The sequence below is a fragment of the Paramormyrops kingsleyae genome, chromosome 15, assembly GCF_048594095.1.
Source record: "Paramormyrops kingsleyae isolate MSU_618 chromosome 15, PKINGS_0.4, whole genome shotgun sequence".
NCBI classification, from domain to species: Eukaryota; Metazoa; Chordata; class Actinopteri; order Osteoglossiformes; family Mormyridae; genus Paramormyrops; species Paramormyrops kingsleyae.
The window spans coordinates 6,409,460-6,431,811 of record NC_132811.1 but is presented as its reverse complement, the minus strand read 5'-3'; the positions used below and the strand labels follow the sequence as shown (position 1 = coordinate 6,431,811).

Here is a 22,352-nt window from a genome sequence, read left to right as displayed (position 1 = left end):
AAATACTTGTAAACCATGAATAGCTTTTTATATAGTTTGCCATCCCGCCCCCCAGTAAAGGCTCAGTCCCCCATCAATTCATGTCTAACTACACCCCTGATGATGATAATAATAATAATTATTATTACTATTATTATTACAGAAAACCTTACAGCTCTGTTGATCATAGAACCACAGCATGTGCTTAAGTGCACCAATAATTTTGGCCTTTAAAGGGAGGGGGCATTGAATGTTTCCAAAGGCCCCTGAGTGGTGTATAATTTGATTGTTCAGAATTGGGGGCCCCGTATGACATGTTAAAATGGGGACTAAGATCTTTAGCACCTCCCCTGATGACATGATCTGACATGATCCTGGAAGTTAATTCAATATTTGGAATAATCTTTTCCCACTGTGTTTTAATTGTCAATCACCATTTGTGGTGTCTCACCTAGCAGGAATCATTAATGAAGAGCCACCTTAACTACACCTTCTCTAGTGTTCCTTTGTAATTCCCCACAGAATGCTTTGTGATTAACCGGATGTCACTGGATTTCTTGCCTGGGGAAATCTGCAGGAATCAATGCATTACACTGAAAATGCACGCAATACAACAGAGATGTTGTTTTCTGTAAACACAGACAGATATATCCTTGAAAGACACAGGTGTAAATGACCAAGATCAATTTTTATGTTGAGATAACATACAAGTACAAAAATATAAAAATAAGTAAATACATTCATAGATTGTAAATCTTACAATAGATACATAAGTCTTGCAGCTCTGTTTTACAAGCACATACTGTAAGATGTGGATTTAGAAAAAAATACATATGAAGCATATAAATACCGTGACAGTAATACTGTCACTCAACAATACAACTGATTATCAGAAAAGTCAATAAATCAATAGATAATATTCATAAAGCCTTGCTTGCATTCATCAAATACATTTACAAATACACTAAGCAGCATTCACTTTGGGTAACATGCGGGAGCAGGAGGGAAATTTTCATTTTTACACTTAAAATTTTAAATCCCACACGACAACAATGTGTACTGTACTAACAAAACAGGTCAACAGACTATTGGGATCAATTAAAAGCAAATTGAATAAGTGGCCACATAAAATGTAGCGTCTGAGCCACACAAGGCAGACGGCCAGCATCGGGGGATTTGCATCACGCAATCATTTGACTGGAATCTTGATTTCAGCGAAAACAGCTGCTCTCGTTAACAGTCTCGGCTTTTGTGGTAGGTGCTTGTGTAAAACTCTGATTTATTTTCCTGCTTAAACATAAAAGGACGAAGAGGTTTTATTTACTTTCAGACTAAACAGAGATTGCCGTGTTGGCTCATACTTTGTCTACTCTGTATCGCTTCCAAAAAAAGACACTGCTTCTGTTCTGAATGAATTTTGATCCCCTTGATTTTTGTTTTTAAATTAAATTATTATTATTTTTTTTCCTGATGAAAAGCCTCTAAATATATAAATGATTTTAGACTGGACAGAAATTCAGCTGAAGTAAATTACAGAGGAACCTTTTTATGAAGCAAAGTCTTACACGCAACAGGGGTAAAATAAAAACAAAGTAAAGCTGATAAGGTACCGGATCTAGTGGTCTAGTACCGGGTCTAGTACCGGAAACGTAAACCAAGAAAAAAAAACAATAAATATATCTCAGAAGGCCGATGATAGCTCTGTGTGGTTTGTATACATGAAAAAATATAAATAAAACAAATTTCATACTTTTCCTCCAATAAATATCAGTAATGCTTATTTACAATATGCACAATTCCCTCCCGATAAAACCTACTGCTAACCTTTCTCTTTAAAAAGTGTTTTGCAGACCCAGTGAAAAACAAACCCCTGTTACAAAACACAATGCATGCATCTAAAAGGAATTATTTACTTTAGCCTTAAGAACAATGTGTAAATGTGTTACTCAAAAGTAAATGCTCTCTGCAGCCACTTCCTCTCATCAAAGGTATTACGCTCTACATAGAAGGCACTACAAAAGAATATGGCATCTCAGAAAGGTTTTGTTTAATTCAGCGATTAAAATGAAAGGCAAATATATATTTTTGCCTTGTCAGATCCATCTTCTCGAATGGAAAGCTTTTCTACAGGGCGTTTTCCGCATTCTCCAAAGTGTGCTTGGGAACATCTGAAGGACAAAACACGGGATACAAGTCAACCAAAAAAGTAAAAAGTCACAACGTGAGAGAACTCTGTCGTCCCATATTGACTGTGGCCTGACTGGTGAGGATGGAGGAGATGGATGAGAGGGAGTGTGTGGCTCTGGGGGTTAAGGCCTCTGTGCTTGTGATTGGAAGGTTGCCGGTCACATCCTGCGCTCAGGACGAGCGCTCGCACCATTGTTGAGCCCATGAGCAAGGCCCTCGAGCCCGAGGGAAAGCTCCAGGGAAAAACAGTTGTATTTGTACTCTAAGGCGGGGGATTGGTCTTACTTTTGCAGTGAGGAGGGTGTTCTGGTCTTATTTGTCCAGTGAGGTGGGGAGCTGGTCTTATTTATACAGTGAGGATGGGGATAATCTTATTTGTACAGTGTGGGAGGTCTGGTCTAATTTGTGCAGTGAGGGGGGGTCTGGTCTTATTCTTATAGTGAAGGGTCTTATTTATCCAGTGCAGAGGGAAGTTGGTCTTATTTGTGTGGTGTGGGAGGTGGTCTTATTTGTACAGTAAGGGGGGTCTGGACTTTTTTGTACAGTGGGGGGTGGTCTGGTCTTATTCTTATAGTGAAGGGTCTTATTTATCCAGTGCAGAGGGAAGTTGGTCTTATTTGTGCGGTGAGGAGTGGGTCATGTCTCATTTGTACAGTGGGGGGGTGGTCTGGTCTTATTCTTATAGTGAAGGGTCTTATTTATCCAGTGCAGAGGGAAGTTGGTCTTATATGTGCGGTGAGGAGTGGGTCATGTCTCATTTGTACATGGGGGGGCAGGTGTGTGGGGGAGAGGGGTCTGATTTTATTTGTACAGGGAGAGGGGTCTGATTTTATTTGTACAGTGCAGGGGGCTTCTGGTCTTATTTATGCAGTGTAGAGCGTTGGTCTTATTTGGGCTGTGAGGAGAGGAGGTTGGTCTTATTTGTGCGCTGGCGAGGGCGGTTGCTCTTGTCTGTGCGGTGAAGAGAGCGGGTGGGTCTTTTTTGTGCACTGAGGAAGTGGGTGGTCTTACTTATGCAGCGGCCATAGTGACGCACGCCTATCGAGCGACCCAGGAAGCAGGTGGCTCGGCGCAGGTGGCACGCGCTGGGGTAGGTGACGTTGTCATTGCCGCAGATGGACTGCTCGGACGCCATAGGCAGGGGACAGGGGGCAGTGCGGCACATTACGCAGTGGGCGCTGTTGGTCTGGTCCGTCACGCAGGTGTGGGTGCCGGGACACACCACGTTCGAGCAGGATTCTGGAAAGCAAGAACGTCACATGACCAGCGTCCATGAACTTATACTCATGGCAGTCTGCTTACAAATGAGTGCATTTTAGCATGGTGCTAAAATCCTGCCTTACTTTTACAATCTCCCTGGTACATGACCTCCAGGTCCGGTTGGCCCTTGCACCGGGCCAGGAGGAGGGCACACTCGTCACGGTAGGAGTTGCCGTCGCTTCCGCAGACGGGCTGCTTGCGGGTGAAGCTGGAGCAGTCAGGTGAGCACACGCACTGCGGCCTTCCGGCCTTCATCCTGCACTCCTTCCCTGGGCCACAGTCCACGCCCTCGCAGTTCACTGCAGGGGAGAACGGAAGATCCTAGCCAACTGACGCAGTCAAACCTTCCAGCATCACATGGCCACGATTGCCGGGCCCGAGTCATCGCCTATCATAAACAAGTTATGACTTACTCCTCAGTAATTGTGGCCTGTAATTTGAACATCTGCATGCATTGTCTTCCAGGAAATGTTGCAACCACCTTTCAAGGGAATCTAATTTTCCCACACCCGGAAGAGCGGCTGAAATGCGCTTCGGAACAAGCCACTTATGAAAACGCACTGCATGATCTTTAGCTTCTTATTTTCATTCTCAAACTGTTCCTTGTACTGAAAACCATAACAGTTGAACAGCTGGATAAGTAGCTGTAATGAAAGCAGAAGCAGAAGACGGAGTTCATACATGATTGTTTAAAGAATCTGCGGAGCCACGAATCCAAAGCAGATGAGTAGTGGACTTGCAATGTAAACTCACAAAGGAATTGGCAGTTCTAACTGTGACGTGAACTTGCTTCACCACACAAAGGTCAGTGGTGAGAGGAGCGGTCAAAAGAAGGTGGTGAGAGGAGATAGAGGTGAACCGACCACCAGAGCTCTCTGGGCACGTGTGTCAGGCACGATTTATGCTTCCAGCTATTGGGCCCCTGAGGATCTGCAGGCATTTTCTATGCATCACAGACAGTGGTTGAGGAATCATGCTTAGTAATGATGGTGACAGCATCATGCAGCCAGATGACAGTGCTGTGAGGGACGAATGGAATGAATAGAAGCAAAAAAAGAAGAATGATTATATGCAGGTGATGGAAAATATGAAAAGAACTGTATTTATTAGAGGTTATATGTGTAAAGACAGTATCCTGGGTGGAAGGATGTTGAGCCCGGTCAGGGGAAAGTCAAGTGGCCAGACCATCGATTAATTTCACCTGTATCTTATTACCCATCATAAGAGACTAACTTCTGTGTCTCTCCCAGAACACACACCTACGCATTGATACCCAGGTCCGCACTGCACAGGATCTCTCCCCGAGCTGCTTCTCCTGTTTGCTCCCCTTGACCTGAAGCTAAGCCTCTTCTCGTGCTCCTGTTCTCCCAACCAGGCCCCATTCCCCGCCCCTGTGTCCCTGTCACATCACTCAGCTCCCCCTTCATCCCGGACGCCTCTTACTGCTGTCATCCTGCAGCATTGCCCTCAGTAAGGAACTGACTCAGACCTAAATTGTAGCGTTGCTGAAGTGACTAAACCCTTGTAGCCTTTGACTCAACGACACGAAAGATACACAAAGGTCTGACGCCCTTGTCCAAATGTGTGGTCTGGGGTGTAGAGGAGCTGGGACGATCATCCCGCCTGGCCCATGTGCCGAGGAATGATTCATCAGACAATGTATTTACAGTGGGTAATGCAACTGTTTACAATGGGACGCAGAGACATTTTGCGAGTGTTTGTGCTTTTCCCTGTCTCTGTGAGCGTAGAGATACGTCAAGAGAAACTCACTTTCTGCGCGGTATGTGTAAAGGGGCAGTAATGAGACTGCGAGGCGGGCCAAGCACTGAATGCTTTGGTGGACTAACACAGCCATTAGATTCACAGCCTATAAGCGATGTAAGGCTGGGATTGATATGTGAAAAGCGTAACTCAGCCAACACAGCATGCATCCGCACACTTCCACAAAAGACCACGTCGACGTGAAGGAGCGACGTTACCTCCGTTCCCAGGACCCACTAGGGCTGTTTTAATATCCTGTTATTCTCCATTTCAACAGCCTAAATCACCAAATCAACTTCAGTCTGCACTTCACACAAGAGTAAGAGATCTCCTCGTCCCTGGGGAAGCCTGGGAGACTCCTTTTTGTTTTCCTTTTGTCAGATCTACTGGCAGCAAGTCGCAATTTATCCGTCTTTGAACCGATTTAACATATAGAAAATTACGGGTCAAATGATCAACATCAGTCAAAGCGTAGGAATGCTTTGAAGCACCTAACAGCAACGGCAAACATATGAGAAATATTACGGGGTGCTACCTGTGAGGTCCAGTGTATCCATATACTTTTATGATGTAAGAAATGGGCGGCCAGTTAAATCTGCAGCACATGATACATTACGTTTCTGTCTTTTTCAAATGGCCAAGACTCAGGGCAGTCTTCCGCATTATGAGGAACAGACCTCTGGGCATGTGGTAAGCATTTTTTTTTTTTCCTGTGGTAAACTGGAATTCATTCTTTTCTTGCAGAGCGGACGTTTTGGCCGACTATCCAGCAAACACTGGGAAATAATTCATGTGGAAGCATTAGATGATGGTGAAGGAGATTTGGTGCCTGTTTCACCTCAAGAAGCCCTTTTTTTATCAGATGCAACATACTAGAAAACATTAGGCAACCACAGTCATCTACAGGATGATCACACAATTACAATTACAATTAATCTGGATAATTAATGACTTTACTATGCAGCATATATGTTCATTTCTTAAATACAATACATAACTATAATTACGTTTATACAATGGGTATATCTAATGAATATAGTGTTTCAAATGTATTTTTAAAAGTGCTTTTCACCCTTTATGACTGCAAGAATGTTGCAAAGTAGGAAGTGGCCAGTCTGATTAATCTAACACTAAATTCAATGATAAGGTTCCTCCATCATCTGTGTTAAGCAGAAGTATTTATTCAAATCATTGGGTAAACACAATTTCACCCGAACATCTGATCCCAGAGCAGAAGTGGACTGCTCAGAACTGTACATTGCATCAGGATATCTTGTTTTAAATTGTCAGTAAAATTTCTGTATTATCTGAATTATTTCTCCAGGGAGTCCTGAAACATGCACAAACGTCATACTGAAATTATAGTGCAATCTATTTAATAAATTAAACTAATAGCAACTTAATTTCAAGAGGCCCTAAGACACGTGCAGTGGAGATAAACGGAACCTCCTTAAGGAAGGATCCTGAGGAGACCAGTTACTGAGATCCTTAAATAGCCGTCGCTGACAATTTCAGTTAATTCCATCTGAAAAATGTGACCAAAAAGCAGTTTCATCTGTTCTGTGATGTTTTTATTTTATCTTGATGAAATAATATAGGAAAACCACATCTTTGATTTTTCATTTCCTCTGAGATGAAACCCAACAATGTAGACATTTTTTTATTAACCTTTAATAAGTTTTTTCCCCCACAAGAAGACTAGAAGTAATGTGTATGTTTTTGTAAGAACATTTCAAAAGCAATGACTTATTATTCTCAAAGATGAACTTCCAAATTTTAGGATTCTACACATTTCAGTTTAAAGAATCTCTCACTCTGCCTGGTGACGAATACATGCTTCGAAATCCTTTAATAAAAACACATCATATCCTTGACTAAACCCCGATACCTAGCTCATACTTCTAACAGCGAATTCGACATAAAACAGCTCGATTGAATTAGATTGACATCTGTCTTTAAGCCCCGGCAGATATTTGAAATAATGAGAATGATTTTCACAAAGATACTGTGTAAACTGTTAGTTCTCGACGCCCTGTACGAGCGCGCTTCGCGTGGTTTACAGGTTGACTTAAGTGCCCCAAGGTAGTTGTTTATTGATATGTGCAGGGATTTAATACTGGATGCTTAAATTGCTGCAAGCATGATATTTTAAGCCGCGATAAAGATGACAGTTGTTAGCTTTCGCATCTCAAGGATGCAGATTGATGCACCCAATCAAGTGTTTTTTATAAAACGGCAGCGAGGATGTGCGACGTGTGAAATGAGATCAGGTGAGGTGGCGCAGTCTGGTTTACCTTTGCAGGCTTTGCAGGACACGATTCCTAAGAAGCCCAGCAGGCTGACCTCGTTGATGGGCAGGCTGGTGTTGGACCAGGCGGTGTCCAGGCGTCCACCAGAGCAGCACTCCTCGTAGCCGACACCTCGCATCAGCACCATGTCGCAGCGAGGTTCCTGACTCTGCTGGAGCCAGCAGGTCCCAGCTACCCACAAGCGACATGGTATTAAACTGAGTCCGTCATGCATTCAACCCTCTACGCTGCTCCCACGGGAGCCTTCAAATGTGCCCCTAATCTACTTCATTCGCAGTTTCTAAATGTATTAATGACCCCCAAATACCCTAATTCTGACAGAAGTTAAGCAAAAAAATTCTCATGTGATAAATGAGAAGCCCAATAAAAACAGATAGATTAAAAATATGACTATTATTAGTGTTTAATCGCACGTCCAATCATAAGATGTAATTAAGTTATATAACTGTATAATTGTAATTAAAATAAAGTAAAACCTGTAAGAAATTCAAAAAACAGCACAAGAAAGAATGTTTAATTCACTGGTAAACCGAAATCCTAAACCTCGTTGTTATTTAAATTTAAAAATATGGCCGAAAGTTCGCGTTATTTAGGTAGATTTTTACATGTATCTGAATGTTCTTAAGTAGTAATGTTCATACGAAATAATATCAGACCAAAAGATTTGCTGTGAATCTTACCTCTTAATTAATATGACTATATATTATATTTACTGGTTATTATGAAAACCATAAAGAGCATGTTTTCATACAAATCAGAATAAACTCAACTTTAAGGGGTCGTACCTAGAAATCTGTTTAAAATACGAACACAAAGAATAAACGGTTATGCCAACACAAGATGTTATTTGTCATGAGACTAATGACATTACAATAGGCAGATTTTCACGTAACTCATGTAGCCTAATAGACGCTGACTACAGTGGTAGTTGGAAAATTGTACACAATGTATTGTTTTCAGAATCTACACTCATAAAACACACTAAACAATTACTGCAAAACTGTTAGAGCAGACAGTTTAAAACAGAAACCGTTCTCACCATATGCAGGATATCTTCCAAAGATTTCCCACAAAGAAACGATTACCAGAATGTTAATTGTAATTAAAAGGCACATTGTGATACAAAAAGTTTAAAATGTTTTTTAAAAAGTACTTGGCAGTAAAACGCGTCCCGTCTAGAAAAAAGAAAAAGTTCCGATGACAAAATAAGTAGCTTATCTCCGCAGCAGCCTTGAAGTCAATGAATGTCTTGTAAGTGATCCCCGTCCGCCTCTTTATAAATATTTTGGCTAGACTGAATTATGCTGTTGGGATGGGCGATGCTCTCAGCCAGTTGTAACGCTAGGACGGATAGCTTTTTGATGTCTGAGTCAATTTCCAGAGGCTGAAGTAACCGTTCATTTTACAGTCGACATGGAAGCAAAACCAGTCATACCTGCAGACCTACTTGTTCTGAATGGTCTGGACCCCAATAGGCCTACTCAACACACAAAAATCTTTGACGTCTCTCCATATCAACGACAATTACAGGTAGCTGGAAAATATTCAAGTCTTACCTCGTATTGTCTCCACAAAAAAAAGTTAATGACTTGCTGGCTTTCAAAAGGGTTGGTGGATCGTTACCTTTAGAGCCAAAAGCCAAGGGAATGCGTTTCCGTTTTTAAATGTACTCTAATTTCACCCCAAGGTCATGAAAACAATACTTTTTATACTAGTTGGCGCCTTTAATTATTACATGTTAAGATGCATTTTAACATTAAGAGAATTAAGCGATTTCCTATTCTACAGTACATTGTAGTGACAATCGCACCAACTTTCACTAAGTAGGGTCGTCAAGCAAAGATAATCTTTAAATAAGTATATATATAGGGCTAATAACAGAATTATTAGGTTTTGTCTCCCTAATAATAAAAACAGTAGGCCTGTATGCATAAGGATGATTTTGCGGGCTAGTCACGTTTATAGGCTACCTGTTCTATTTAGTCAAATGCTAAATGTTAACGCCAGATGAGGAAATACTACATCGTATTTAGAAAAAAATAAAAAATAACAAATGTTTCATTAACTAATCAAAAAATACGAAACGACTGCTCTGATCCGGATTTTAATACAGAATAGATTTAGTGACAGGTTCCTACTGGTGCGTAAGGATGTTATTTTTTATTAACAATCTTCTCGCTTTTCTGCAGTATCTTCAGTAATCACGTGTGTACTTTAAACACTGAATTTATGGTCAGGGTTTGTTATCGAGTCATGCCGGACGAGGGTGACCTGTACAGTAAACGATTTTTTATCATTGCTGTCTTGTGTGGGACGCAGCGCGAGGCTTTCTAAACTTCCCACAGGACAGGAGACTGCCTCCTACAGGGCCGCTTTGGCATTGCATTGAGAAATGTGTTCCATCCCGCATTCTTATGCAGTCAAAGAATACGTAGGCCTATGTTTAATGTATTTTCCACATGCCTGTCAGTGATTTTCAGGAGATAATGTAAAAACCAAGTAGGCAAATATAGTATTAAGTAGCCTATATGTGTCCAGTGATTCGACTCTTGACTGATGATTTGTTTCTTTTCGAAGTGAAACCTATGCTTGCCACAGCTTGAACGTTAAAGCATTTCTTGTGTAGAGTCTGCCACCTATCATTACAAATGATTTTGGCTAGATATTAAATGACTTGGAAATTAAAACGTCATGCCGTTGTTTGAGCTAAAGCCGTGGAGTTGGGTTAGTTTGGTTGCTTTTAATCTATCTGGCAGATTCTGAAATGTCTTTCACTGAGATTATTTATCGGATGGGATACCTCGGGTGGAGACTTTCCCGTATATTATGCATTAGCAGTAGTGTATAACTGTAATTCCGAGATCATTGATGGCAGAACCTTACAGTCAACGCCTCAGTCCCATTTCCAGATTGTAGTGGGAAAACAAAGAGATCCAGCATCATTCACCTTACATCTTTTTTGGTATGATAGTGGAAAAACTGAATGTTTGAGTTCAAAGGTTGCCAATGATCTTGGGTCTTTCTCATGTACTTCTTTATATCCCGTTTGAACATGAACTTCATTGCAGTATTAGGCCTAAATGGAGCATTTGCAGATGAAATGCTGCATTTATATTAATGCCCCCAGGTTGCAGTACAAGCCACCAGTGACACTTTCCAATTATGTCAAGTACCTAATAAGTATTTGTTTTTGTATCTTTATCTTGTTTCATTCTCCCGATATCTATCGGGCCCCCACAGCATTTCCTTATACATATATTGCATATAGGTTATTTAAACGGCTCGTTTAATTTGTTCGCGGCAAAATGAACATAATCAGCTTGTTTCGGCAGATAATGAACCATTTCCTAACAAATGGAGGGAAACGGTGATCCTGACCAGGATAAGCAGTTGGAAAATTGATGAATGGAGGAAAGAGGCATGCAGATATCGGTTTATGCCAGTTATCAATTAACAGGCTTTGTGATGCTGCCTGACCTGGAGGTGGACTGGAGGTGAATTCCTGCTGGAGAAAACGCGACTCCAGACAGAAAAGTTTTGTATGGTTTACTGAGTTCAATGCATCACAATGTGCTGATTGCCTCGCTTTGTAAATGGCTTTGGACAGAAGTGTTTACTAAATAAAGTGTAGCGTAAAATATATGAAAATATTGTCCCTCTTGCTTTGAGTTGAGTTTGTTTTAATTTAGGCCTGTACTTTTTCATCCTGCTAGCCTTCTGTGAGTCTGATGGCCATCAAACGGGCGAGCTGAGGAAGTCGCCATGTCTGGCCTGAGAACAACCATCTGCTGCAGGTGTCTCTTATTTCCAAGTGATCTGGCAACCATTTAATTCCCTTTGCCGCTAAATGAATCTGATGGGTCTGTCTGGTGATCATTTGCCCATCTGGCCAGCCTGCTTTTTTTAAAGAATTATGCTTTAGTGGAGAACTTACATGACAGGAAAACACATGATGCACACAGCACACTTCAAGGCCAGTGGGAAAAGCCGTAATCAGCATCTGCGTTCTTTCTGGTGTGGGACGTTAGGGAGCTCTGCCAATGTTCTGTCAATCCCTCGCCCTGTCTGTGGTGTGAATGCAGCCCTTTGATCACGTTAAAACTGAGGGTGGCACTCCTAATCCGTATGAATATATTTGGTGCCTTGGTCGTTGCCTTCCGTCGCCTTGCAGCAATCCCCAGAGCACAGATGGAATGCTGGGAGAGACAGGAGAATTGTGGGTGGACTGCAGCGGTAGTGAGCAGCCTGCATCTTGGTTCCTGTAAATTCCATCATTACACCACGCAGCAAAATATCTAAAGCGACAAATTTAGTTATACAATAATATATCTGGGAACAGTCTCTTAACTGTAACAAATAGATGTACTCTGGAGTTTGTGGGTTTAGCAAACAAATATTCTATAATTAAATGAATATATAAAAATATCGCTTTAACATAAGGGTACAATATCATGAAATATTTTCCCGGTAGCGCCCCCTAGCGATAATACGTATTAAAAATACACCGTTATGCAGAGAGTCTGAATTATTTTGAATTTTTAGTTATGTTGACCACATTGCTACGTTTTCTCAACTTGCTGAAGTCGTGAACACTGTTAATCATGTATTCATTTGGTTTTTCCCAAAGATATAACCAGGGACGAATTGTCACTAGATTCTCTTTTAGTCGAGCAAATTTTAAGGCAGCTTTTACATTAAACTTGTTTTTATTCAGTTATATTTTTGTCATTATTTAAGTTTAAGAATTAACATTTAATTTTTTGTAGAACTCCCGCCCCCTCCCCCCCCTCAAACGGCTGCCAAATGGACTGGAATATCTGACATTTAGCGTTAGGAAATTTCTGGTGATTCAGTAACTTTTGTCCTTTTTAGGCCTCCGTACGCACTCCGTGTCGGTTTTGTCTGCGTTACGGTGGGTCTGAAGATGGCGGAAGCTCCCTTACAGCCTAGCCGGTTTTTCTGTCATCGATGTTCGGCTGAAATCAGCCCTCGTCTGCCGGTAAGTATTGCGGACAAGGCGCTGAAGTAACGTATCCGTTGAAGGACATATAAATTGTTGATGAATTGCCATTAAGGTCCTTGGTTCGGCTGCTACGTGGTGGTCTGCCTTAGCCGCTAGCCTTACTCGTTGCTCAGCTATGTTAGATTGCTAGCTAGCTGACAGGCGAGGCCTCTGCTTGATATTCACAAGCTGTCCGTGCTGGTAGTTGGTGGTTCCACGGACTTTTGTACATTTGGACTCTAGTACGATTCACGGTTCACCCCCCAAAGAAAATATTAATATCCATGAGGTGTCTTTTAATATAATGCTGTCTGTCAACTACAGCTAAGCTGGTTAACTGGTCACATCGAACCAAAATCGGAAGGGTATTACAGAAAATGACGAGGGGGATTAGATACCTGATTTGCTGGTCATCTGCGCTTTGGGGTTTCTTTGGTTTAAAGATGAACTCTTGATACATATGTTTTAATTTATCGGATGGTGCCCCATACTGTATTTCGCCCTTTATTGCTAAACCAAACGAAACTACATTCCACATTGCACCTCGTGAATGGGATTTGACTGTGTCAGCCACTTACGTCTGTGATTGTCGCTTTTTATTTAACAGTTAGCTAGCTAGCTAACCTAAGCCGTTAATTCCAGTTTCCTAGTAATCTATGTAAACTGTAAATTAAATAAACGGCCGGACCGAGCGGTGTAACACGTGTCAAAGAAGACTGTCTTCGGTGTTTAATTGTCTTTGACGTGCAGTGCTTGTGGTCCACATGTGGTATTTTATGCGTCATTATATGTCTAAATTTGGTTGTCACGTGAGATTTGATGATGGTGATGTTTATCAGACATCGGAAAATCCCTAAACACAAACAAATAGTTGCGGCTATATTCGTTATGTTACAGCCACGTGGATGCATTAGACTAGTATATTTGTAATAACATATTCACGAATATACACTTGCGGTATATTCTTCATTTTAGTAAATTAATACTGTAATTGACAGGATTGATCTGCAATGCTTCTGGTCTGGAATGTTATCTTCTAATCTAGAATTATCTAACCATTATGTAACATGTAAGTAATGCGCAGTCCATTAATTTCGTTTACAATTTCATGTTAGATTGAGGTTCCTGAAGTAAACCAGAATGAGTGTGTGTTGCTCTCTTATATACTGTAGTCATTTGTAAAGTTGTAAATAGTGCTTTCCGTTCCGATTCCATCACCCATTCTACACTGTCATGTTCCAGAGTTATACAGATGGGCTCTTCATACACAACACTCTGCTCCCTGAAATAGGATTTTGCCTGAAAGTGACTGAATGCAACGTTTCACTGCATTCACAATGTAAATGAGTTGTTTTTGTGCAAGTAATAGTTAGGGGTTTAACTACCCCTCAGTAATATACCATAAGTAGCATTAGTTATATGAGAAGGTATGTGTTTCTCGTTTCACTTGGTAGTGACTTTAACTGCCCTCACTAATTGTGTGACCTACAGTAAATTTCGTTTTATGGATATTTGAATGGCAGGCAGGTTTATTAGATTTTTTTAAATTGTAACAGATTATTCTGATAGCGCTGTCTGTATGTTTTGGTTTGCAGGACTATACTTGTCCACGGTGTGAATCTGGCTTTATTGAAGAATTACCAGAGGACAGAAGGTATTTGGCGTAAGGGGGTTTGATGCTGGTTTTTGATTTTAAATAATTCCTCCTCTTGAATGTGTATACCGTTAAATCAAAGAAAATTGTTCATGTTTGTGTGTGTTTCCTTTTGTGCAAACTGTCTAATGTCCATTCAGCATGCTAGCACACATGTATGATATAAAGGGCAGATGCTTTTTCAGCATTTTCTCATTTTCAGATTTCCGGATCTTTCCGAACTTCCTCACCGCAGTAGCCTATATAGCACACTAGGTTGTTTGTGAGCCATAGACTCAATTCTGAATTAACTCCCTTTTATGTCTCTGTTTCTGGCCAGTGCCGAAAATGGGTCCACATCCGCTGCCTCTGGCAGCGATCAGAACCAGCATCCTTTCGAGGTTTGGGAGCAGTTTTTTTTTCATTCAAGAAATTAATAAAACATTGAGAAACCAATTATTTCTGCATGCGCATAGTAACGGTTCGTGTTCACATGTTGAGAAGACCATAAAGTATAGAGTATATAAATTATACAGAAGCCTCCTGATAAGTTCAGCTCACATTCTGGGAAACATTGCAAGCGGGGAAGAACTGTGTGCTGTCGGGGGGGGGGTGGGGCCTTTGAGGGCTGCACGTTTGTAATCGCCTCTCTTCTTCTCTTCCCATTTCCCAGAATTTGGACCAGCACTTGTTTACATTCCCCCCGGGTTACGGGCAGTTTGCTCTAGGGGTTTTTGACGAGAGCTTTGACTTCGGCGCAGGACTGCCGTCAGAGGACAACCGAGAGGCAGAAAACCGGAGGGAGCGGGAACTGGCGTCACGGCAACGCTACGGAGCCAGACAGCCAAGAGGGCGCCACGTGCTGCGGAGGCAGGCGGGCAGGCCTGAAGGTGTGCCTACTCTCGAGGGGTAAGCCGTCCCTGTAGGAGCTGTCCTCCAGCTTTGCTGACACCCTGCCCATGTACTTGTCCTGTTAGGCATCATTAAACGGTTTCTAGCGGAGATGGTGATGTTGAGTCAGCTTCTGTTAATTGCTGTAATCCCTTTATATCCAAGTGTCTAAGGCTAGAATAGTCACTAGGGTGGTAACGGTACACGCACTGGTCGTGTACCATTTGGTTACATCATTTTTGGTTCTGTGCGCACAATGAAACAAATGAATCCATTGGCTGACATGAAGAGAACCTAAATTCACAAGTAGATGTTCAACACAGAAAAATCATTATGCTGGTTGTGGCTGTGAGATGGTTACGGCTTGTCATGATCAGTCGTCATCGGCAGCGGTGGGACATTTTGCTTTCCTGATACATCACGCCAGAGAGACAGTGATTGATAAGACCTAGACTGTGTGTCGGCTCTGTCAGACATGCTGACTCTTTTGAGACGACATCATCTAAGTATGTCCACAGCTGGAGTGATGCAGAGTCTTTCTGTGGTGTCTAAGGTTCTCTTACCAGGCAATTCAGACCAGGCTAAAAATCAATAACTATCATTACAGATATGTGGCCACTTTTGATAATAGAGAACATGGGATTTAGTTCATTATGATTACTATGGTGTCATATTTTTGAATTTTTATTTATTTTACATATTAAGTTTTACAACGTTTAAGTAAATGACTCATGTTTCACTATTCAAACATGTTGACAGAACCAAGTTCACAGACACATATTTAATAATAAGTAATTTCAAAACAAATTCTGTTTTGCCTGCTTTACCAAAATTGCATTGAACCGTGAACCGTGTACATAGCCGTGAATTCTGTGTATCACCACACCCCTAGTAGTCACATGTGTTGGGACCTTGAGCAAGATTCTTAAGCAGCCTCCCCCCCCAAAAAAAAAAAAATCTCAAGGGGCATCAGATAAATGACTGACCTTGTGAACCCAACCTTCGCTTTCAATTGTGTGTATATATATACTCATATACTTACTGGCCACTTTATTAGGTACAATTGAAGCAATTATCTAATCAGCAAATCATATAATAATCAATATTTTATTTATCCCCATGGGGAAATTGTGTTTACGCTTCCCTCAGCTTGCTCTTTTTTGTAGAGTAAGTTGTCCGCGAACGGCAGCCACCCATAGCAGCGCCCAGGGAGCTGGGGGTTAAGGGCCTTGCTCAAGGAGGTTGGGTTTGAACCGGCGACCTTCTGATTACAGGCATACAAGCTTAGCCCACTGAGCCGCATGCTGCCCCTATGTCAGCCGCACAATGCGTGAAGTCATGCAGATTCAGGTCAATAGCTTCAGTTAATGTTCCCATCAAACACCAGAATGGGGAAGAAAGATGATTGAAGAGACTTCGAACGTGGCATGGTTGTTGCTGCCAGATGAGCATGTATGAGTATGTCAGAAACTGCTGATCTACTGGGATTTTCATGCTCAGCCATTTCTGAAACATCAAATAAGCGGTGGTTCTCTGGGTTGAAAATGCCTTGTAGATGGCAAAGGACAGTGAAGAATAGCTGGACTGGTTTAAACTGATAGAAAAGCAATGGTAACTCAAATAGCGACCTGTTACAACCAAGGCAGAAGAGCATCTCTGAATGCACAACTCGCTGAACCTTGAAGCAGATGGGCTACAGCAGCTGAAGACCACACCGGGTGCCACTCCTGTCCCCTAAAAACAGGAAACTGAGGCTACAGTGGACACAGGCTCACCAAAATTGGACAACGGAAAACTGGAAAAATATTGTGTGGTCAGATGAGTCTCGATTTCTGCTGCATCATCCAGATGGTAGGGTCAGAATTTGGCGAAAAGCAAATTTGGCGAAAGGCAAAACGGGGTCCAACCCAGAGGGAGCAAGGTGTACCTAATAAAGAGACCATTGAGCGTATGTGCATATCTCAGAGCAAAGCAGGACTGGATATGCGAAAAGAACCATTCCAGTACACTTGTACTCGTATTTTTGCAAGCGGCAAATAAAGCATGATTTTGTAACTCTGCTTTGTGTCACAGACGTGCCAGCGTTCCACATTGTAACTGCGCCGTTCTTTCCCCATACGCAGAATTATCCAGCAGCTAGTGAATGGAATTATCGCGCCAACAGCGATGCCAAACATTGGCATCGGACCCTGGTATGTAAACCGAAAAAGGAGATGCTTTGTCCCTGTCGGACACTTTCTTCTTCCTGCCCCTTGCCCCTTTACTCAGTTGTTTCTCTCTGTCACCTTAAGGGGCATGCTTCACTCAAACCCAATGGACTATGCATGGGGAGCCAATGGACTTGACGCTATTATCACACAGGTAAAAGCCTTGCAGTTCAGGACATCGTAGACCATTAATGGTGCATCTATACCAAGGAAGCATTCTGGCATAAGTGTATATGAAGGGCAACAACAGCTGCTTTGAATTTGGAAAGTAATGGAGGATTTCAATCTCACGCCTCATACTAAACTGAAAATGTTGCGCTGTCGCCATTTCCTGTCACGTCTGATTTTTATTCCCTCCCTTCTAAATTTAACATACAGTATGATCTCTGTAATTCATCTTAAAGGTCATAAGGCAAGGTAGGTGTGAAAACATTAACAGATTGAGTTCTGCTGCCCAATGTTGTTGTGGACCTTTAGGTATGATAACTGTTCCTATTGGACCATGGAAGCTCTGCTCCAACCACTGGTACCCCCCCCCCCCCCCCCCCCCCCAATCTCTTCTAGTTATTAAATCAGTTTGAGAACACTGGACCTCCTCCAGCAGATAGGGAGAAGATTAAAAGTCTCCCAACTGTCCAGATCACAGAGGAGCACGTCGGTGAGTGCATCTGGACATCGTGTTCCTAAAGCTGGACCACAAATGCGCTTCATCTGCATTTTGTTTTATGCGCTATATATTATGCGATGCACGTACTACAAAGCATTCCTTCCGCAAAGAACGATGGCCTGTGCATTGCAGATATCTGCTTTTTATAAGCGTGTGTTTACTTTAACCTTTGGAATTCAGTGTAGATCTGTGCTGGGACATGTCTCTGTACCTAATGTACGGTTCAGGAAATTCACAGCTGCTGCCCCTTTCTGACTAGCAGCACTATGAGATGGGCCCTTCTCATAGATCGATTAGTATCCATCCATCCAATCACTCATCCATCCATCTTCCAACCTCTTACCCAGTACAGGGTCGCAGGGTTAGTATGCAGTATATTTGTTTAATTGCAATCCTTCTGCACATTCGTGTTTGAACAGCACTGTTTTGTGAAACTATTCATCTATCTTTAGATATCTTTATTTGTGCATATTTGTATTAACCCTCCATATTATGCACGGAACACTGTTTCGTAACTGGTTCCTAGATACCTCCAGTTTGATTTATTTCTGTCCCTGTGACACTGTACTTGGTAAGTGGCTGGTAGATGGATGTATGGGTTTATTCTGGTGGACTGTTCTTACACTCATTCACGGAAACAAAATATCAACAGAAATTTCAGTGGCTCACTCAAATTTAATTATTATTTTTCTATTTTATTATAATTTCATTAGTATAATCAATACGCTCATGTTGGAAACTACCAGTGAACATCCATCCATTTCCCTGCCACAGTGTTTCCCAGTCTGTTCCTTGGGCACTCACAGACAGTCCATGTTTTTGGAACTGGGAGGGAGCAAAAATGTGAACTGTCCTCGGAGGGAGTAAAAATGTGGACTGGCTGACAGGGAGCTCTGAGGGAGCGAAGACGTGGACCGGCCGGGGGTCCCCAAGGACTGGATTGTGAAACACTGCCATACCACTTACCCCTTGCAGTGTCACAATGAGCCTGGATCCTATTTAACTTTCAATTTGTCTTCTTTATCGCTATCATATTTAAGCATCAAGTTCCTTGATGTGCTTAGAAGAACCTGTATATCGTAAATGCACCTATAACTCGATGCATAAACAAGTCAGATGGGTCTCCGTTCTGATATTTATTTTCAGTGGATATGATTATCTCACGTAATTTTTTTTCTTTTTGCATTTCTATTTTGATCTGGAAGTGGAGAGTGTGATAAATCGCTTCGCTTTTAATGTAATGCACCCTGGGACGGCCAGACGCTGTACTCCACTGACCATTTCTTAACTCCTGGTCCGTTCTCTCGACTAGCTTCTGTGTTTTAAAAGCCTGTGACCGTCGGAGTGTCCAGGACGAATAATTCGCTGAAGAACATACTTCCTGAATGCAGTCTTATTTACATGTTTCCGCTCTTTCTCCCCGTGTTTTCAGGTTCAGGTTTAGAATGCCCAGTGTGTAAAGAAGATTACAGCTCAGGGGAAAATGTTAGGCAACTCCCGTGCAATCATTTGTTTCACAATGATTGTATAGTACCTTGGCTTGAACAGGTATGCATGTTTCATTCTCTTATTGAGCACCGTGCCGAGGGGGGGAGGGGAGGGGGGGAGGGGGTGGGGGCCCCTGATGGTGCCATGTTCCTGTGTTGCGGTAAACAAGCTGACCAAGCACTGTCTCCTTTTATATTCTCCCTGTGCTTCAGCACGACACGTGTCCGGTGTGCAGGAAAAGCTTGAGTGGACAGAACACGGCCACAAATCCACCGGGCTTATCAGGAATGAACTTCTCCTCTTCCTCCTCCTCTTCCTCCTCCAACTCGCCCAGTAACGAGAACGCCACCAATAACTCATAAGACCTTCCGTCTCACCCTCCTGTCCCTCGCTCCACCAGAAACACGGGGCCCCTTAACCCAGCCAACGAAAATCATCGCAGGGGGCTACTGTGAGGCAGAGTGGGATCAATTAAATCCATGCATACCTCCCCCCCCCCTCCCCTCCCTTTTACCTGTCGCTTGTGAAGTAGAGAAACAGTCCCTTCTCGCCACTCCCCGGCAGTCAGTGAAACACAAGCCCCACCCTTCGAGTGGGCTGGTCCAAGCCGGGAGAATGGAGGGGTGACCTGAAGCTGGAGGGGCCAGTCAGAACTCGGGAGGGACCATTAGGGAATGAAAAACAACCACGGAAAGAACAGACCCACCATCCTGCTTACAGACGTTTTTACACTCTTGCTCCCTGAGTCTGAGGAGTACGATTGGTTTAAGTGGAATAAGCATATGATTTGTTTTTAGCTACTCCTTTGACTGTACAGGTATCTGTGGTGAAGCGGAAATATGTGTACATACTCGTATTTTTTTAAAAAAAAAAGCATTTTCTATCTGTACAGCCAAAGGACCCGGGAATATGTGTGGTGAGGGACAGAGAAGCTGAGTGTGCATTTCATTAGGGTTTAACTTGCACATTATTTCCTTCTGATCATTTGAATAAGGGTTCGACCCAAATAAGCATTTGGTTTGGGGATGTTTTATTTGCGATGTTCAAAAGCGCGCTCTGCCCTTCAGAAAACTTGATGTCACATTTAGATTTTTCATTAACAGAGTAACAGTTGTTATCCTGTTAATACATTTTCAGCCTTATGTTTTGAAAGCAAGTAAAAAAAATATATACTGTGTACCTCAGATACATGGAGCAAAGCCAAAACTGATGCAATTTATAGAAGAAGAAAAAAAGACACCTTGACAGACCCTGTCTGTTTCTTCCCTAGAATCTGACAGTATACCATAACGTGGAAGCCGAGACATGAAGTCACTCACACACTCAGCCTTTTCTTACATATTCAGTGAATTTCAGTACAATGCATTTTTAACTTATTCTAAGTTAATGGATTGTTTTGTAAAAATCATAATAAAAACAAAATGGAATCTGAATATATTGCAGATGTTGTAAAACTGTGGCTCAGCTGGGAATTGGGTGATGTAGACCTGGGGTTTCCCTGTTAACTTTGAACATTTCCAGAGGTATGATGGGCATGTGTCTGTGTTAATGTGATTAGTCCCAATTATGCATAGTTGTACGCATTGTTTTTGATGAACGATTCAGTTTTATGTTTTAACTTATTTTATATTTTTTTATTTGCAATATAGACATACAGCCATGTTTATATTGTATTTTATCAGTACATAAAATTTCTTGAAATTTGAATATTCTGCCTTTAAGCTATTTTGACTGTAACTCGCTTCTCACAGTATTAATAACAGCATACACATCATGTTTCCTTTTTTGCAATATTTCCAGTTTATTTTAGTGCGCTTATTTTAGTCAAGCGCTAGATGGCACTATAAAAAAACTGTCGTCTTGGGATGAAATTAGTAAACCTTATTAGATACTGTAGACTTAAATATGCCGTCTTTTTCTGTTTAGCACTGACTTCAAATATTAGAGAAGGTAACCGTTGGGCTCGAAATGTTTCCCAAACGTTTCTTCTGCAGTCATCATCAGATCCGCTTGGCCCATTTTAGAAGATTACAAGCTTATAACACAATGATTGATTCAATTTGTTGATCTTCAGATGTGACTTATAATGGCCTTCATAACAAGGTAAAGGGAATGAAATCACAGATCTCGGGTTGAAAACGCAGGAGCGTGTACTGAATGGCGTATGTTATGCTAGCTTCATGTTAAGGCCGGTTCCATATCAAAGGAGAAAAATTTTAAGTCTTGTATTCAAGAATCCATGTTTGCCCAGTATCTGCTCAGACGAGACCGGCGTAAAGTTAAATATTCAACATTCATTTGACATTCAAAATGCAAAGTTATTATGCGCTTCAACCATTTCAGTGAATTATGTCAAACCACATGTGCAGCATCGAGAATCGTGTTCTTTATATGTCACAAGGCTTGTTTTTGAAATATTCCTCTTGAAAAGTTTTTTTGCAACTAAAAATGACATATACATGCACATAAAGCTATTATGCTCTCGTACCATGTGACCTTGTGATCTCAAACCAACTGTACAGCAGAGACAATAATGTGCCTCATCTGTCACAAGGCTTTTTTTTCCCCATGTTCCTCTTGAAAAGTATTTTTGCAACTAAAAATGACGTATACGTGCACATAAAGCTATTATGCTCCCGTACCATGTGATATATGCTACAATCCATGCAGCTGTTTGCTTTATCACCCATGGCACAAAGTGTCTCAGCTTCCGTCGTGATGAGAAAGCAGTGTGGCCCCACTTAGATCGTACCTTGCCTAGATCGTACATTATTCTTTCTGCTGCACAGTTGGTTTGACATCAGAAGGTCACATGGTGCGGGAGCACAATAACTTTATGTACATGTGTGTTTCATTTGTAAAACAACATTTTACGATTAATATTTCAAATACAATCCGTGTGACACATGAAGAACGTTATTCTCGATGCTGCACAGGTGGTTTGACATAATTCACTGAAATGGTTGAA

General features: G+C 41.8%; 2 protein-coding genes across 4 annotated transcripts; one reads left to right on the top strand and one right to left on the bottom strand.

The window, feature by feature from the left end:
- Positions 1-648: 648 nt before the first annotated feature.
- LOC111860497 (follistatin-related protein 3) lies at positions 649-8,933 on the bottom strand. 3 transcript variants are annotated; one of them, XM_023844247.2, is made up of 5 exons: positions 8,536-8,926; positions 7,482-7,667; positions 3,510-3,725; positions 3,178-3,405; positions 649-2,147 (listed from the first exon to the last, which is right to left on the bottom strand). In XM_023844247.2, exons 1-5 carry the CDS (start codon positions 8,609-8,611, stop codon positions 2,104-2,106), a joined length of 750 nt encoding a protein of 249 aa, XP_023700015.1. In that variant the 5' UTR covers positions 8,612-8,926; the 3' UTR covers positions 649-2,103. The 3 variants fall into 3 exon arrangements, with proteins under 3 accessions (XP_023700015.1, XP_023700014.1, XP_023700016.1); XM_023844246.2 differs by having other exon boundaries at positions 649-3,405; positions 8,536-8,933; XM_023844248.2 differs by lacking the exon at positions 8,536-8,926 and adding an exon at positions 8,177-8,250 and having other exon boundaries at positions 649-3,405.
- Positions 8,934-12,360: 3,427 nt separating this feature from the next.
- Positions 12,361-20,817, top strand: rnf126 (ring finger protein 126). Its single transcript, XM_023844245.2, has 9 exons — positions 12,361-12,495; positions 14,094-14,152; positions 14,472-14,532; positions 14,805-15,040; positions 17,146-17,214; positions 17,314-17,383; positions 17,794-17,887; positions 19,329-19,444; positions 19,597-20,817. The coding sequence occupies exons 1-9, from the start codon at positions 12,421-12,423 to the stop codon at positions 19,744-19,746; spliced, it is 930 nt and encodes a 309-aa protein (XP_023700013.1). The 5' UTR covers positions 12,361-12,420; the 3' UTR covers positions 19,747-20,817.
- The last annotated feature ends 1,535 nt before the right edge of the window (positions 20,818-22,352 follow it).